General features: G+C 37.2%; 1 protein-coding gene across 3 annotated transcripts in view; it reads right to left on the bottom strand.

Annotated features, from left to right (window-relative positions):
• Nucleotides 1-16,646, bottom strand: part of PHF20 (PHD finger protein 20) — a 143,767-nt gene that overhangs the window by 57,959 nt on the left and 69,162 nt on the right. For all 3 annotated transcript variants that reach the window (XM_023626473.2, XM_070247600.1, XM_023626474.2), the window contains 3 exons: nt 13,894-14,007; nt 12,999-13,187; nt 12,289-12,468 (listed from right to left, as the gene is read on the bottom strand). In XM_023626473.2, coding sequence (XP_023482241.1) covers nt 12,289-12,468; nt 12,999-13,187; nt 13,894-14,007 — 483 coding nt within the window. The remainder of the gene's footprint in view (nt 1-12,288; nt 12,469-12,998; nt 13,188-13,893; nt 14,008-16,646) is intronic.

Raw genomic sequence — 16,646 nt, 5'->3', positions numbered from 1 at the left:
CAAGTAAATCGTTTGTAATCTTTTAATACTTCAGTGACAAATAACTTCTTAGTCACTTTATAACCAAGAACACATCAATACTCTTTAGGTTAGAACCACTGATCTCAACCACATGGCAAAGTGTCCAATTTCTAACATGTACTTAGTTTAAAAAAAAAAAAATTAGTTGAATAAGTCTGTACTTCTATTAGTCTTTGCTCTTGTTTATTCCATGGTTCATGTGGAATATTCATAAATTTGACAGCTTAGAAAAGAGTCTGGCACTTAGCAGGCACTTGCCAAACAGTTGGTTGACTAAAATGTATAAAAGGATTGCAGCCCATTTTCAAATAGCCCTGGTTACCTGTGAATGGCCAAACAGGCTGGGCCCAATTTAGAGAATATCCGAGATCTCTGAACTACTAAGGGCATCTACTCTAATTTCTGTTATAGCATAAATAAATACCTACCCAAGTAAAATAATTTCAAATGCATTCTTCTGCGGCTTTTAAGTCATCAAAACAAATAGCTTAGCGCCAGCCCAGTGGTGCAGGGGTTAAGTGCACACGTTCCGCTTTAGCGGCCTGGGGTTCACTGGTTGGGATCCCAGGTGCGGACATGGCACTGCACGGCAAGCCATGCTGTGGTAGGTGTCCCATATATAAAGTAGAGGAAGATGGGCATGCATGTTACCTCAGGGCCAGTCTTCCTCAGCAAAAAGAGGAGGATTGGCAGATGTCAGCTCAGGGCTAATCTTCCTCAGAAAAAAAAACAAAAAAAACAAATAGCTTACAGCCTATTTTACAAGAGGATAGTAATGCGTTCCATGATGCATTTATTCCTCCTCGCTCAAGCTCAAGGTAACCTCACCTCTACCATTACTATAAACTCTCTTGGAAAATGAGCAAGTGCTTCAGTTAGTAGTAGTAGTTTCAAAATTATTGCCCAGAAAATCCTCTATGCAACCTAGGGAGGCAAAAGAAGACATGAAATCTTATCACCATCCTTTCCCAAGGCTCACCTGTCCCACCCTCACTTAACCTTATTTCCATCCTCTCCACAAACCAGAGACACAGCTAAATTAACTGACACAAGACAGAAATTGTATGTGTGTGTGTGTTTTGAAAAAGAGATAGCCCAAGACCCCACAAAATATGTAAATTTTAAACAGCCACTGGATTTAGCTCTAACCTAGTCTCCTCACACATTTCATCTGCACAGCATATTTCCTAGTCGTGTAGGAAATATTCATTGCCAATTTCAAGTGACGTCTAATATAACACCACCCTTAAGACAACATAATTAATAGCTTAGTCTGATTAGTTATGAGGGGCATGGCTTTCATCTAAAGCTCTCCATGCCAAAACAGAGAACTAAATTCTCAGATTAAATTTCCACCTCATTTATACATCAAGTCTAACCATTTTCCCCATACAACAGAAAAGTAGGCTGGGAGGACAGGAGCCCAGCCACTGAGAGGAGGCTCAGCAAGAAAAGGGAGATCCCTTGTACCCACAAGCCCAAGATACAAAACTCTGGACTCAGTGGGACAAAAGACCAACCCAAAGGCACCATGGATGAGCCAGGAGTGAACATTTGAATACTTTTCCCTTTTTTTCTTTCTTTCTTTCTTTTTTTTTTTTGGTGAGGAAGACTGGCCCTGAGCTAACATCTGTTGCTAATCTTCCTCTATTTTGTATATGGGGCTTCCATCACAGCATGGCTTAATGAGCCATGTGTAGGTCTGCACCCAAGATACGAACCCACAAACCCTGGGCTGCTGAAGTGGAGCATGGGAGCTTTAACCATTATACCACCGGGCCAGCCCCTATTTGAGTACTTTCAATTTACTATTTCCAAAGAGCTGTTCTGCCACAGCATTTATGTTAACTACATAGTGTCTGGTCAAGACCAAAAAAAGAAAAAAGAAAAAAATCCACCCCTCCCCCTAAAATTTAAATTACCCAAATAAAAGTATGCAATTTGTAGACATATAGTCATTGTGATATAAAAGTCCTATAAATGGTCACATGAAAACTATTCAAGTGTCATTAACCTTTTAACAATGTAAAATTTTCTACTTATAATTTAAATTGCTCTTAATATTTGGAATTCACCTTTCATAAGAAAGGCAAAGAAATCCAAATCTTACATTCATTGTTAAATACATAAATTAAATTTATATTGAGTATAACACAAATGAGGATATACAGATTCCATGACAGCTAATATTAAATAAAATCACAACTATGTAGTATGGAAATATAGAATCACTAAATATTCAACAGACTATCTTCTCTCCATTTGAAATAGCCTAATAGGAGATGTGCTACACCTCTGCTCATATTATTCACTCTGCTGGAACACCCAGCCCATCTGTTACTCATGAGATACTACTATTCATCATCGAGATTCAGCTTAAATGTCATGTCTCCCAAGTTAAGATGGTCTTCAGGCAGGCACTAAGTCTGAATGATCTCATATCAGTGATGCTTATTAACACAGAGCCTAGTACTTAGGAGGTTCACAGGACGCTCTAACCAAACTGAGCAAAAAAAGATGTGCAACCAGAGTCTCCACATCCACATTTGCAACATCTCTTCTCACCTTTCATGCCCTAATATCAGGAAGACAATTCCATTTAACCTTTACTATTTCCCTGAGTCTCTCACTGAAAGAACTTGTCAGCACATTCTTCTCCAGGGAGCAATGGGCAACCCATAAGTCTCCACAATTGTCTTCATTCTTCCTCTAGGCTCACAGGCAACCAAGAAGCTCTGCTTTGGGAACTAGAGAGCCCATATTCTCCACACACTGGGAAGGAAGGTTACGGACAACCCATGTTTACCAAAGCAACATTTCCCAGGTCCAGAACCATGTCATCAATAGAATCTTAGGAGATTTGATTCCACAGCTCATTTCTGGCTAAATTCTCCAAAAAGGCTAGGACTTCCCCATTGATAAGGCTGCATTAGTCCAGAATTTAGTTGAGTCCGGAGGAGGGTTACCCTATAAGCCCTTAGGTTTTCATGGATATTTAGGAAATGTCAGAATTCACCTATACTGATTCCCTTCTCCCCACTCCACCCCTTTCAATTCATAATAAATCAAACTTTACGAAATACACAATTTTTTAAAGACGAATGTTGATCAACAACCTTGGGGCATGAGCTATATGGATAGGAGACATATTTTTGTTTCACCAAAATTTTTAAAGGGTGCTTATACTATAATTAAAACGATTTTTTAAAATATGGAGTTTATAATATAGAAAAATTGATTGTACATGTATTATGATCATAACTATATTCTTTAAATACTGAGGAAAAAAGAAAAGAGATTTAAAGTTTTTAATTTCAGTCTTGTGAAATATAATAAATAAAAATGGAGACAAGTGATAGACCAGGAGAAAATATAGTACAATGTACACAAGAAACAAAAGATCACTACCAATAATATACAAAGAAGACTTGGCAAATCAATAATAAAAACAACCCAGTAGGAAGTGGGCAAAGAATATGAAAAGACAATTCACAGAAAAATAGATAAAAATATTCAATAAACACATGAAAAACTGTTCAATCTCATTAAAAAAACAAAAAATGAAATCTTGGTTGAAATGCTAAAATAAATGAGAGAAAATTTAAAAGATGAATAATATCCATAGATGGCAAGGATATAAGGAAAGAGTATTCTACCATACTCTTGGTCAAAATATAAAGTGGAGTGTCTTTTTGGAGGGTGATTTGTCAATGCATTCCCTGGATCCAGCAATTACACTCATAGAAATTTATCCTATAGGGCTATTCACCAAGTTGTCAAAAATATACATTCAAAGACCAGAACTGCATCATTTTTTGAAATACTGACTGCTTGGAAATAATCTAAATGTCCATCAAAAGGGAAATGGTTAAATATATAATAGAACTTCTTACTAGACACTAATATTCAACCATTAAAAAGAATGAGGAAAGTGTACGACAAGGACAGATCTCAAGAAATACTGTAAAAATAAATCAGACAATGGGGCCAGCCCCATGGTGCAGCAGTAAAGTCCAGGGCACTCCACTTCGGCAGCCCAGATTCACAGGTTCAGATCCCATGCACAGACCTACATCACTCATCAAGCCATGCTATGGGAGCAACCCACATACAAAATAGAGGAAGACTGACACAAATGTTAGCTCAGAGCAAATCTTCCTCACCAAAATAAATAAATAAAAATAAATAAACAAATCAGATACCAATAAACCTAGAATTAGCACAATTACATTTAAAAATAATAAACTCTTAATTGCTTCCTTACCTATGTAAATGTATAGAAAGGGATCTGGAAAAATCACAAACTAATAACAGAAGTTTACCCAAGCAAGGGGAAAGAAGCAAGATACGGGAGGATTTTTACTTTTTACTCCTAATACTTCTACATTGTTTGGCTTTTTTATGATCAGTATACATTTTTTTATACTGTTCTGAAAAGAAAATAAAAAACAAATACACATACACACAAAAAGCTAGCTTAGATGTTCTTCACTTCAAAAGACAAAGATCAAGGTTTATTCATGGTGTGCACCACCCTGGACTGATCATTTATCACAAACATAACATTATCAAAACTAAGAGTTTGTATTACCAATTATACCCAAATAGCTATTAATGCAACAAGCAACCACTACTTGAGAGAAAAAAAGTCCTCTGTGTGGTCATGAATGTAGACAACTTCCTATGCTGTCTATTAACATAAGATAGAGTTTTCTTTTTCAGTAATGGTAGAATAGTTCATATTGAAACAACCCCTTTGCATACAATCATTATAAGCTCTGGAAAAAATATTTAAAAAATATCTAAAGACACTGAAGAAGAAAAAAAGCAGGCAGAAACAGGAGTCAGACATTTGGAATAAAAGAAGGGCACCAGGTGAGTTTTCCATTTTTTGCAGACTTTGTACCTTAGGCAGGCTCTTGTCAGTAGTACGGGGCAACTAAAACTCAGATAGAAGTCTTTAGTCTAGTTGAAGAAATAGAAGACAAAGTTCAGTGCAACTATAACAGCTGGAAAGTAAGGGGGAATATCCCAGAAAGAACAGAACCATAAAAGAGTGGCCCCAATTTCTGCATATAAACTCTGCCTAAATCTCTGGCTACTCTCTGAATGAACAGGGTCCAAGTAGCCCAACTAAGGCTAAAAGAATTAAACAGAGGTTTCAGCTGCTGCCCACTGAAGAGGAAAAGAATTTGGAGTTTGAGTTCAGCCAAATTAACTGCCCTTTAAAACAGAGAAGTCAGTATTCTTCAGAGGAACATAACATAATCTAAACTCTACAGTGTATCAGTCACATTGCCCAGGATGCAATCCAAAACAGTAGACACATGAAGACAAGGGAAAATGTGACCTGTAGTCAAGAGAAAAGTCAATCAATGGGTATTAACCTCAACATAATCTAGATGTTGAATTTAGGAGACAAGAACTTTAAAGTAGCTATTAAAACTATGCTCATAATGAATAAACAGATTGAAATCTCAGCAGAGACTCTGGGGAAAAAAACGAGAATTCTAGAACTAAAAAGTAACAGAAATAAAAAATTCACTGGATGGGCTTAACAGTAGACTTGAGTTGAGAGAAGAAAAAATTTGAAAATAAATCAAGACAGTATTCAATCTGAAAAAGAGAGGAAAAGATTAAAAAAAACAAAAAAGTCAACAGAGTCCCAGTGACCTGTGGGACGATATCAAAAGGTCTAAAATAAGTATCCCCAAAGTAGGAGACAGAGAGAATAGGACAGAAAAAAATATGCATATAAATAATGGCTGAAATTAGATGAAAAATATCAATTTTCACAAGGTCAGAGAATCTCAAGTAGGTTAAATACAAAAATAAAACAAACTTAAACACATCATAAACTGCTAAAAACCAAAGATAAAGAGAAAAATCCTGAAAGCAACCAGAAAGAAAACAACACAATACAATTAAGAGAAATAACAGTATGAATTATCACTGACTTCCCTTCAGAAACAATAGAGGCCAGAATACCATGAATAACACATCTTTAAACCTGCACTACAAAAAAACTAAAGAAAAATCTTCAGGCTGAAATGAAATCTTCAGGAAGAAATAAAAAACTCTGGAAATGGCAAATATGCGTGTAAATCAGACTATCTCTTTTATCTTCTTTAAAATACAAAATTGTTTAGAGCAAAAATTATAATATGGTATTGTGGATTTTATAGCATATGTAGATATAATTCATGTGACAACCAGAGCATAAAAAGGGGAGGTTAATGGACTATACAAGATTTTACATTAAGTGGTTCAAATTAACTCTAAGTAAACTCTTGGAAGTTAAGGATATATATATATAATAATTTCTAAAGTAACCTTCTACAAAAAATGCTATGAAGTATAGCTAAAAGCTAATAGACAAATTAAAATGGAGTTTGAAAAAGAATATTCAATTAACCTAAAACACACATAAAGGATAAACAGAAAACAAAAAGCAAAATTTGGTAGACCTAAAAGCAACCATATCAATAATCATATTTAATGTAACCAGACTAAACACTGCAGTTAAAACCAAAACTCAATGATATACTATCTCTAAAAGACATGCTGAGAAATTTAAACACACAGCTATTTTGAAAGAAAAATGACACAAATTGATATACCATGCATATGGTACATGATACAGAAAGCAAAAAAAAAAATGCTGGAGTACCCACACTAGTATTAGATAGTCTTCAAGTCAAAAACTATTACCAAAGATAGAGAGAGATTTCATATTTCAAAGGGGGCAATTCATCAGGCGGCCACAACAATTATAAGTGTATATGCAACTAATAACAAGACTTCAAATAACATGAAGCAAAACTGACACAATTAAAGGAAGAAATAGACAATCCACAATCATGGTTAGAGATTTTTCACACCCCTCTCTTGGGAATTGATAAAATTAGACAAAAAACCAAAGTCAATGGAGACTTTTATCAGAAATACACCATCAACCACCTTGACCTAATTAACACATATAGAACAGATATACAACAATGGCAGAACATACATTTTTTTTAAAGTGCATATGGAACATTCACCAAGACAGGTCATATGCTGGGCCATAAAATAAATCTCAACAAATTTAAAAATATTGAAATCCTACAGAGTATGTTCTCTGACCACAATGGAATTACACTAGAAATTAATAACAATACAGTATCTATAAAAATCCAAATACTTGGAAATGAAACAACAACTCTAAGCAACCCATGGTCAACAAATAAATCACAAAATATATATATATTTTTTCTTCTTCTCCTCAAAGCTCCCCAGTACATAGTTGTATATTCTAGTTGTAGGTCCTTCCAGTTCTGCTATGTGGGAAACCGCCTCAGCATGGCCCGATTAGCGGTGCCACGTCTGCGCCCAGGATCCGAAATGGCAAAACCCTGGGCTGCTGAAGCGGAGCGCAAAAACTTAACCGCTAGGCCATGGGACCAGCCCCCAGATATTTTGAACTGAATGAAAATGAAAATACAACATACCAAAATTTGTAGGATGTAGCTACAGCAGTGCTTAGTGGGAAATTTATAACTCCAATATGCTCATATTGGAAAAGAAGAAAGATCTATAATCAATGACCCAAGTTTCTAGAAAAACTTAAAGGAAGAAAACAAGATCAAAACAGAAATCACTAAGAAACACAGCACAAGAAACTGCAGTAGTCAATGGGTAGGCTAAAGCACACAGGACGAGAAACAAAGGTAATGCAGGAAATCCAGATAACGAGCGACAGATTGTCAGCATTAAGTCCACATGCATCAATAATCACCCTCAATGTAAATGGATTGAACTCTCCAATAAAAAGACACAGAGTGGCAAAATGGATTAAAGAACAAGATCCAACAATTTGTTGCCTCCAGGAAACACACCTCAGCCCCAAGGACAAACACAGGCTCAGAGTGAAGGGGTGGAGGACAATACTTCAAGCTAACAGCAAGCAAAAGAAAGCAGGTGTTGCAATACTTATATCAGACAAAACGGATTTCAAAATAAGGCAGGTAAAGAGAGACACAGAGGGACAATATATAATGATCAAAGGGACACTTCATCAAGAAGAAATAACGCTTATAAATATCTATGTACCCAACATAGGAGCACCAAGGTTCAGAAAGCAACTATTAACATACCTAAAGGAAGATGTTAAAAACAACACAATAATAGTGGGGGAACTCAACATCCTACCCACATCAATGTACAGATCATCCAGACAGAAAACCAACACAGAAATAGTGGAGCTAAACGAAAAACTAAAACAATTGGACTTAATATACATATATAGATCACTTCATCCTAAAACAGCAGAATACACATTCTTCTCAAGTGCACATGGAACATTCTCAAGGATAGACCATATGTTGGGAAACAAGGCAAGCCTCTACAAATTTAAAAAAATTTAAGTACTAACAAGCATCTTCTCCAATCATAATGCTATAAGGCGAGAAATTAATTACAAGAAAAAAGCTGACAAAGGTACAAAGATGTGGAGACTAAACAATAAGCTACTGAACAAGTAATGGATCATTGAAGAAATTAAAGAAGAAATAAAAAAATACCTGGAAACAAATGAAAATGATAACATGCCATACCAACTCATATGGGATATAGCAAAAGCTGTATTAAGAGGAAAATTCATCGCAATACAGGCACATCTTAACAAACAAGAAAAATCCCAAATAAGGAATCTTAAACTACACCTAACTGAACTAGAGAAAGAAGAACAAATAAAGCCCAAAGTCAGCAGAAGGAGAGAAATAATAAAAATCAGAGCAGAAATAAATACTATTGAAACGAAAAAGGTGGTAGAAAGGATCAATGAAACAAAGAGCTGGTTCTTTGAGAAGATAAATAAAATTGACAAACCCCTAGCCAGACTTACAAAGAAAAAGAGGGAGAAAGCTCAAATAAACAAAATCAGAAATGAAAGAGGAGAAATAACAACAGACTCTGCAGAAATACAACAGATTATAAGAGAATACTACGAAAAACTATATGCCAACAGAATGGATAACCTAGAGGAAATGGATAAATTCTGGGACTCCTACAATCTCCCAAAGCTCACTCAAGAGGAAGCAGACAATTTGAACAGACCAACCACAAGGAAAGAGATTGAAACAGCAGTCAAAAACATCCCAAAGAATAAAACCCCAGGACCAGATGGCTTTCCTGGGGAATTCTACCAAACTCTCAGAGAGGATTTAATACCTATCCTTTTCAAGCTATTCCAAAAAATTAGGGAGGATGGAACACTTCCTAACACATTCTATGAGGCCAACATCACGCTGATACCAAAACCTGACAAGGACACCATGAAAAAAGAGAACTACAGGCCAATATTGCTGATGAACATAGATGAAAAAATTCTCAACAAAATTTTGGCAACCCGAATACAGCAATTCATCAAAAGAATCATACATCATGATCAGGTGGGATTCATACCAGGGACACAGGGATGGTTCAACATCCGCAAAATCAATCAATGTGATACACCACATCAACAAACTGAGGAATAAAAACCACATGATCATCTCAATAGATGCAGAGAAAGCATTTGACAAGATCCAATAGCCATTGATGATAAAAACTCTGAACAAAATGGGGATAGAAGGGAACTACCTCAACATAATAAAGGCCACATATGACAAACCCACAGCCAACATCATTCTCAATGGGCAAAAACTGAGCGCCATCCCCCTGAGAACAGGAATGAGACAAGGATGCCCTCTATCACCCCACTTATTTAACATAGTTCTGGAGGTCCTGGCCAGAGCAATCAGGAAAGAAAAAGGAATAAAAGGAATCCAAATGGGGGGGAAGAAGTGAAACTCTCGCTGTTTGCAGATGACATGATCTTATATATAGAAAACCCCAAAGAATCCATTGGAAAACTTTTGGAAGTAATCAACAATTACAGCAAAGTTGCAGGGTATAAAATCAATTTACATAAATCAGTAGCATTTCTTTTTTTTTTTTTTTTTAAGATTTTATTTTTTTCCTTTTTCTCCCCAAAGCCCCCCGGTACATAGTTGTATATTCTTCGTTGTGGGTCCTTCTAGTTGTGGCATGTGGGACGCCGCCTCAGCGTGGTCTGATGAGCAGTGCCATGTCCGTGCCCAGGATTTGAACCAACGAAACACTGGGCCGCCTGCAGCAGAGCATACGAACTTAACCACTCGCCCACGGGGCCAGCCCCAAATCAGTAGCATTTCTATACTCTAATAACGAACTAACAGAAAGAGCACTCAAGAACACAATACCATTCACAATTGCAACAAAAAGAATAAAATACCTCGGGCTGAATTTAACTAAGGAAGTGAAACACCTATACAATGAAAATTACAAGGCTTTTCTGAAAGAAATGGATGACGACATAAAGAGATGGAAAGACATTCCATGCACATGGATTGAAAGAATAAACATAGCTAAAATGTCCATTCTACCTAAAGCAATCTACAGATTCAATGCCATCCCAATCAGAATCCCAATGACATTCGTTATAGAATTAGAACAAAGAATCCTAAAATTCATATGGGGCAACACAAGACCCCAAATTGCTAAAGCAATCCTGAGAAAAAAGAACAAAGCTGGAGGCATCACTATCCCTGACTTTAAAACATACTACAAAGCTACAGTAATCAAAACAGCATGGTACTGGTACAAAAACAGGTGCACAGATCAATGGAACAGAATTGAAAGCCCAGAGATAAAACCACACATCTATGGATAGCTAATCTTCGACAAAGGAGCTGAGGGCATACAATGGAGAAAAGAAAGTCTTTTCAACAAATGGTGCTGGGAAAACTGGAAAGCCACATGGAAAAGAATGAAAATTGACCATTCTTTTTCACCATTCACCAAAATAAACTCAAAATGGATCAAAGACCTAAAGCTGAGACCTGAAACCATAAGGCTTCTAGAAGAAAACGTAGGCAGTACACTCTTTGACATCAGTATTAAAAGGATCTTTTTGGACACCATGTCTTCTCAGAGAAGGGAAACAACAGAAAGAATAAACAAATGGGACTAAAAAGCTTCTTCAAAACAAATGAAAACAGGATTGAAACAAAAAACCAACCCACTAACTGGGAAAAAATACTTGCAAGTTATATATCTGACAAAGGCTTAATATCCAAAATATATAAAGAACTCTCACAACTCAACAACAAAAAATCAAACAACCCAATCCAAAGATGGGCTGGAGACATGAATAGACATTTCTCCAAAGAAGATATACAGATGGCCAATAGGCACAAGAAAAGATGTTCATCATCGCTGATCATCAGGGAAATGCAAATCAAAACTACACTAAGATATCACCTTATACCCATTAGAATGACAAAAATATCTAAAACTAATAGTAACAAATGTTGGAGAGGTTGTGGAGAAAAAGGAACCCTCATACACTGCTGGTGGGAATGCAAACTGGTGCAGCCACTATGGAAAACAGTATGGAGATTCCTCAAAAAATTAAAAATAGAACTACCATACGACCCAGCTATTCCACTACTGGGTATCTATCCAAAGAGCTTGAAGTCAGCAATTCCACAAGTCCTATGCACCCCAATGTTCACTGCAGCATTATTTACAATAGCCAAGACATGGAAGCAACCTAAGTGCCCATCAACAGATGAATGGATAAAGATGATGTGGTTTATATATACAATGGAATACTACTCAGCTGTAAAACAGAACAAAAGCATTCCATGTGCAATAACATGGATGGAACTTGAGGGAATTATGTTAAGTGAAAGAAGCCAGTTAGAGAAGGATAATCTGTGTATGACTCCACTCATATGTGGAATTTAAAAATGTGAACAAAGAGAACAGATTAGTGGCTACCAGGGGAAAGGCAGGGTGGGGTGGGGGTGGGCACAAAGGGTGAAGTGGTGCACCTACAACACGAATGACAAACATTAATGTACAACTGAAATTTCACAAGATTGTAACCTATCATTAACTCAATCAAAAAAAAAAACAGAAATCAATGACATTTTAAAAAGACAGATAGAGAATATTAAAGTAAAAGGTTGATTCTTTGAAACTATCAACAAAATTGATAAATCCCTAGTCACACTAATCAAAAAAAGAGAGGGAACATAAATTAGCAATATCAGAAACGAAAAGGGTACAGCATTAAAATGATACAGAATATTATTAATAAAAGGTAAAAAAACACAGTAGAAAACCATTTTTTTAGTTTATCATCAAAGCAGAAGCAGAAGTATATATTAGAAGAGGATTATGTTAACTCTAAATATGAACCTGCCACAGAAGAAATCTCTTGTAACTCAGCCAGGGGAGAAGCCGGTTCCGTTTTCATAGTGTTTTCTCCCATTGACTTGCAGTTCAACTCCAAGCCTGCAGCCCCCAATCCATCCCCAATGGAATGGCAAGTTAGTGCAGAGGAGACCTGGCCAGCTTCCAAAGGAGATTTCAACTGACCTAGAAGAAAAAAAGAAAGATTGGAGAACATATACATGTATATAATCTGAGAACCAAAGCCCCACAACAGACTAAGAAAGCCAGGGACTTTTTAGAGGAAGTCATTCATCTCACAACATACAAGAATACATTCACAGGTTCCAGCACACACAGCCAGGGCTGTGAGCATATCAAAGAAAGAAGCTAATAAGAAGCTAAAGTGAAGGGAGGATTTGCTGGTAGTGTTAACAAAAAGGCAGAAGCACTGGAGTGAAATGGCACCATAAAGACAGCGGGGACAGGGATCTTCAAGCACTGTACCTCCAACCCAACATTCAGATGGATATTAGCAAAACCAATCACAAATGCAAATAGAAAGTCTGTCTATTGAATCATCAGTGAAGAATAACATAAGAAACACTGCAGCCCATTCAATAACTTGATTTCAAGACCATGTAAAACTTGTGGGAAGGCAGTACACTATGATTTAGATTAGTTCTCACTAGACAGGCATCAGGTTGGCAAGACAATTTCAAAAGAGACTGACTCACCTTCTTCGGATTCCTTGGTACTGGATGATGTGTTTTGCAAGGGATCAGTATTAACCGTATCAACCAAATCTGATCCAACCAAATCAGGATCTAGGATCTCATGGGTCCCATTAGTGGACAGCCTGGAGGACCGTCTCCTTGATAAGTCTTTGTCAGTATTTTCTGAGTAGTTTTTTGACTTTTCCTGGGCTATAAACCATTAAGAGAGTTATAGTCAAGAGACCAGAAGAAACAACTCTGCTATTCTAGATTTCTGGACCAGTTGCCTCTATAAGGGCTTTACACAAAGACTTCTGGAATATGAAACCAGTAATAAAAGGAAATATCCCTTCCTAGTTTACAGTTTTAAGTAAAGGCACAGTCTCTCTGCCAGGATAGAATTTTCCTTATTTAAGGATTCATGGTCTGCAAAATATGCTCCAAGGTCATGTCCTGATCTTGACAACTAAGTTCTCTTCTGGGGCTTTCCAACATAAAAGTCTGTGTACTAACTTCCAAAGTCAATAAGGTTTACAGAGCCTTAGGGCCATTATAAATCCTTTTTGGAGCCACCAGGGCATTTTTTTTAAATCAATAAATAATATTTTTAAAGTTTCATTCAGCATATGAAATCTATCCCTTCCTAAGCCATTTTATTTCCAGTGGAATTCAAATCAAATGTAGTTTATGGGTATGGAGATGATACCACTGAACCTAACATTAATAACATTTGTGCTTTGGGATTTGTTTTTCTTCTAGCAAAACTCCTTCTGATCCAACTACATCTCACTCATATTAGCTCCTGTGATCAAGGACAAGCATTAGAGCCTAAAGAATAGGGGATAACACAGTAATAGCGGAGGCTAACCCAAGCGACGTCAAGTTCTAGCCGCACATACACAAACTGGAGACTCACATGAATTTTTGTCAAGCCGAGGACGTTTTAATGGGACTTCACTTCCTTTTGATATTTTCCGTCTTCTCAATTCCAATGTTATTGGTTGCAAAGTTTGAGAATTTGAATCCACAGCTACAACATATATAAAATCAGACACACAAAAAAAGGAGTATGTAATTTCTTAGTCCAGTTCTCATTATTATATATAAATAAAACACATACATACACACACACACACCCTTGCATGATGAAGAGACCCTCAAAGGGCATTCTTACTTAAGCTAAAAGAAAAAAAAACTGAAATGGGTGAGAAACTACTTCCTTATGGGAGATGCTGACACCTTGCAGACTGACCTCCTGAATCTCTCCTTTTGGTCTCTCCTATGACCCAGCTTTGGTCATATACTTCTCTCCTGAAACTCTCTCTTTAAAAAACTATACCCCAATATGACTTCTTTAAAACACGAAGGTGGGGGCAGGGCCGGCCCCGTGGCAGAGCGGTTAAGTTCGCACGTTCCGCTTCAGTGGCCCAGGGTTTGCTGGTTCAGATCCCAGGTGCCAACCTACCCAATGCTCATCAAGCCATGCTGTGGCAGGCATCCCACATATAAAGTAGAGGAAGATGGCTATGGATGTTAGCTCAGGGCCAGTTTTCCTCAGCAAACAGGAGGATTGGTGGTAGATGTTAGCTGAGGGCTAATCTTCGTCAAAAAAATAAAAATAAAAAATTTTTTAATTTAAAAAGTTTTTAAAAATAAAACATGAAGGTAAAAGAGCAACAGAAATGTCATTTTTATCACCATCAAATCTTCGTTTCAAAACTTGGCTTAGCCAACACTCAGGAAATCCACCATGCTGGCTAATTCCTAAAATGTGTACCCTGGGACTATGACTTGATTATTTTCAATCTCTACTTGCTAAATTAGTTAGCTTGGCACCAGTCCTAGCTCTGAGGGACCAAAAAGAATATCAACATTTATAACCTCTTAAAAACAATTCCAGAAGAACCTCAGGAGACTAGGCTATTTGATAGTCAGTGTTCCAAGCAAGGCTGCTGATCATTAGCAAATCCAGCTCTAACATAATTCAGCAGTGCAGGTGCTACACCCTTGGATAGTACTCACACTTTATTTTTAAACCTAACACTTAAGAAGTTTTCCCCCAATCAGGAATGAGAATCCAAAAGGCAGGCAGAAAAAAATCAAAGAAAAGAAATTGGGAAGCTTGAGGGGAAGATAGGGCTAAGGAGTCTGATGAAGGCTGAAGGGAGAGAGAGAAAAGGGGAAAGCGGAGTGGAGGAGGGAGGAAGGAAAGAAATGGGAGGGAAACAAGAAGGAAAAGAGAGAAGACTCATCTAAGACCAGCAGTTTCACATCCGCCATGTCAAATGGCCAAACAAGAGATGGGGTGAGCTCTGAGGAGGCAAATGTAATGAGAGTGCTGAACTCCTTGGCTCTTCCTGTGTTCAATCTTCCCAACGCGCCAATACTATTTTGTTCCAAGTGGTGGGAACTTGGAGATCACACACATTTCAAATTAAACACAAATACAAACAACCCTCCCTAACAGCTCAGATCCTGTTCCAATCAAGTCTGTACAATCTAGAGAGCTCAAGGCTCCCGTAAGTCAATGAACTTATTCCAAACACTTTTTAAAGGGGATCTCAAATATACGTAATATTGGCAAGCCGTCTTCACTGTTGAGACCACATACGAATGGAGGCTGACTATACAGAACTTCAGTATTTCCCAAACTCTTCTTACAGAAAGAATCATCTAGGAAGACTGCAACAATTCGAACTCCCAGATCCTGCTGCAGGGATTCTGACTGGAGAAGAATGCCTCAGGCAAGTGTTAACAGTAAACTTGGAAAACACCATTTCTCTATTAAATTGATCCTATCTGGTATGAAATCCTACACTTACAAAATAAAAGCAATAAGCTGAATGCCCTTTCTCATCCAGGTGAAGGTATGCAGCTTCAGGGGAGCAGTCTACAAACTGGTGAGCCACTACCCCAGCACACACTTCCCAGAGGTATGAGCCAAAGCATGAATAGCTAAAGGGGAATCTGTTTCAGAACACTCAATTCCCACATAGACTCTTTTCTAAACCGAGATGACGACACATCAGATGTCTGCCAGTTCACATTTTCCACCTCTCCTTGCATAAGAGCCCTTCTCCCACTTACATAAAAAGGCCTGCTTCTCGATCATCCTACATTTTAACACAGTACACTGCCCAGGGGTTTAAAACCTCCAGACTTTCTCAACTGGGGTTCCTCATTTGAAGAGAGAACACTGTTGTTATTTTCTCAATTCTCCCAAGGGTGGTTTATAACTAGTACCATTCTCAATGCACAGAAGAGAAGTCACCTCATTACAGATCATGGATGCCATGGGCATTAGGGCTTAATTCTCTCCCAGAACCCTGTTGAAAAAGCTACCCAATTTAGGCCAGTGCTGTCCAATAGAAACATAATGAGAACCACGAATGCAAGTCACATATGTAATTCTATATTTTTTGGTCATCACATTAATAGGTTTTAAAAAAAGTGAAATTAGTTTTAAGAATATATTTAACTCAATACATCCAAAAACATCATTTCAACATGTAATCAATACAAAAATTATTAATATTTTACATTCTCAGTTTTTTTGTACTGAGTATTTGAAATCCAGTATGTATCTTACACTTACAGTACATCTCAATTCAGACTAGCCACATTTCAAGTGCTCAACTGCCAAACGTGGCTGCAGCTACCATATTGGAC

The sequence above is a fragment of the Equus caballus genome, chromosome 22 (assembly GCF_041296265.1).
Source record: "Equus caballus isolate H_3958 breed thoroughbred chromosome 22, TB-T2T, whole genome shotgun sequence".
Lineage (NCBI taxonomy): Eukaryota > Metazoa > Chordata > Mammalia > Perissodactyla > Equidae > Equus > Equus caballus.
This window is presented reverse-complemented; position numbering and strand designations above follow the sequence as displayed.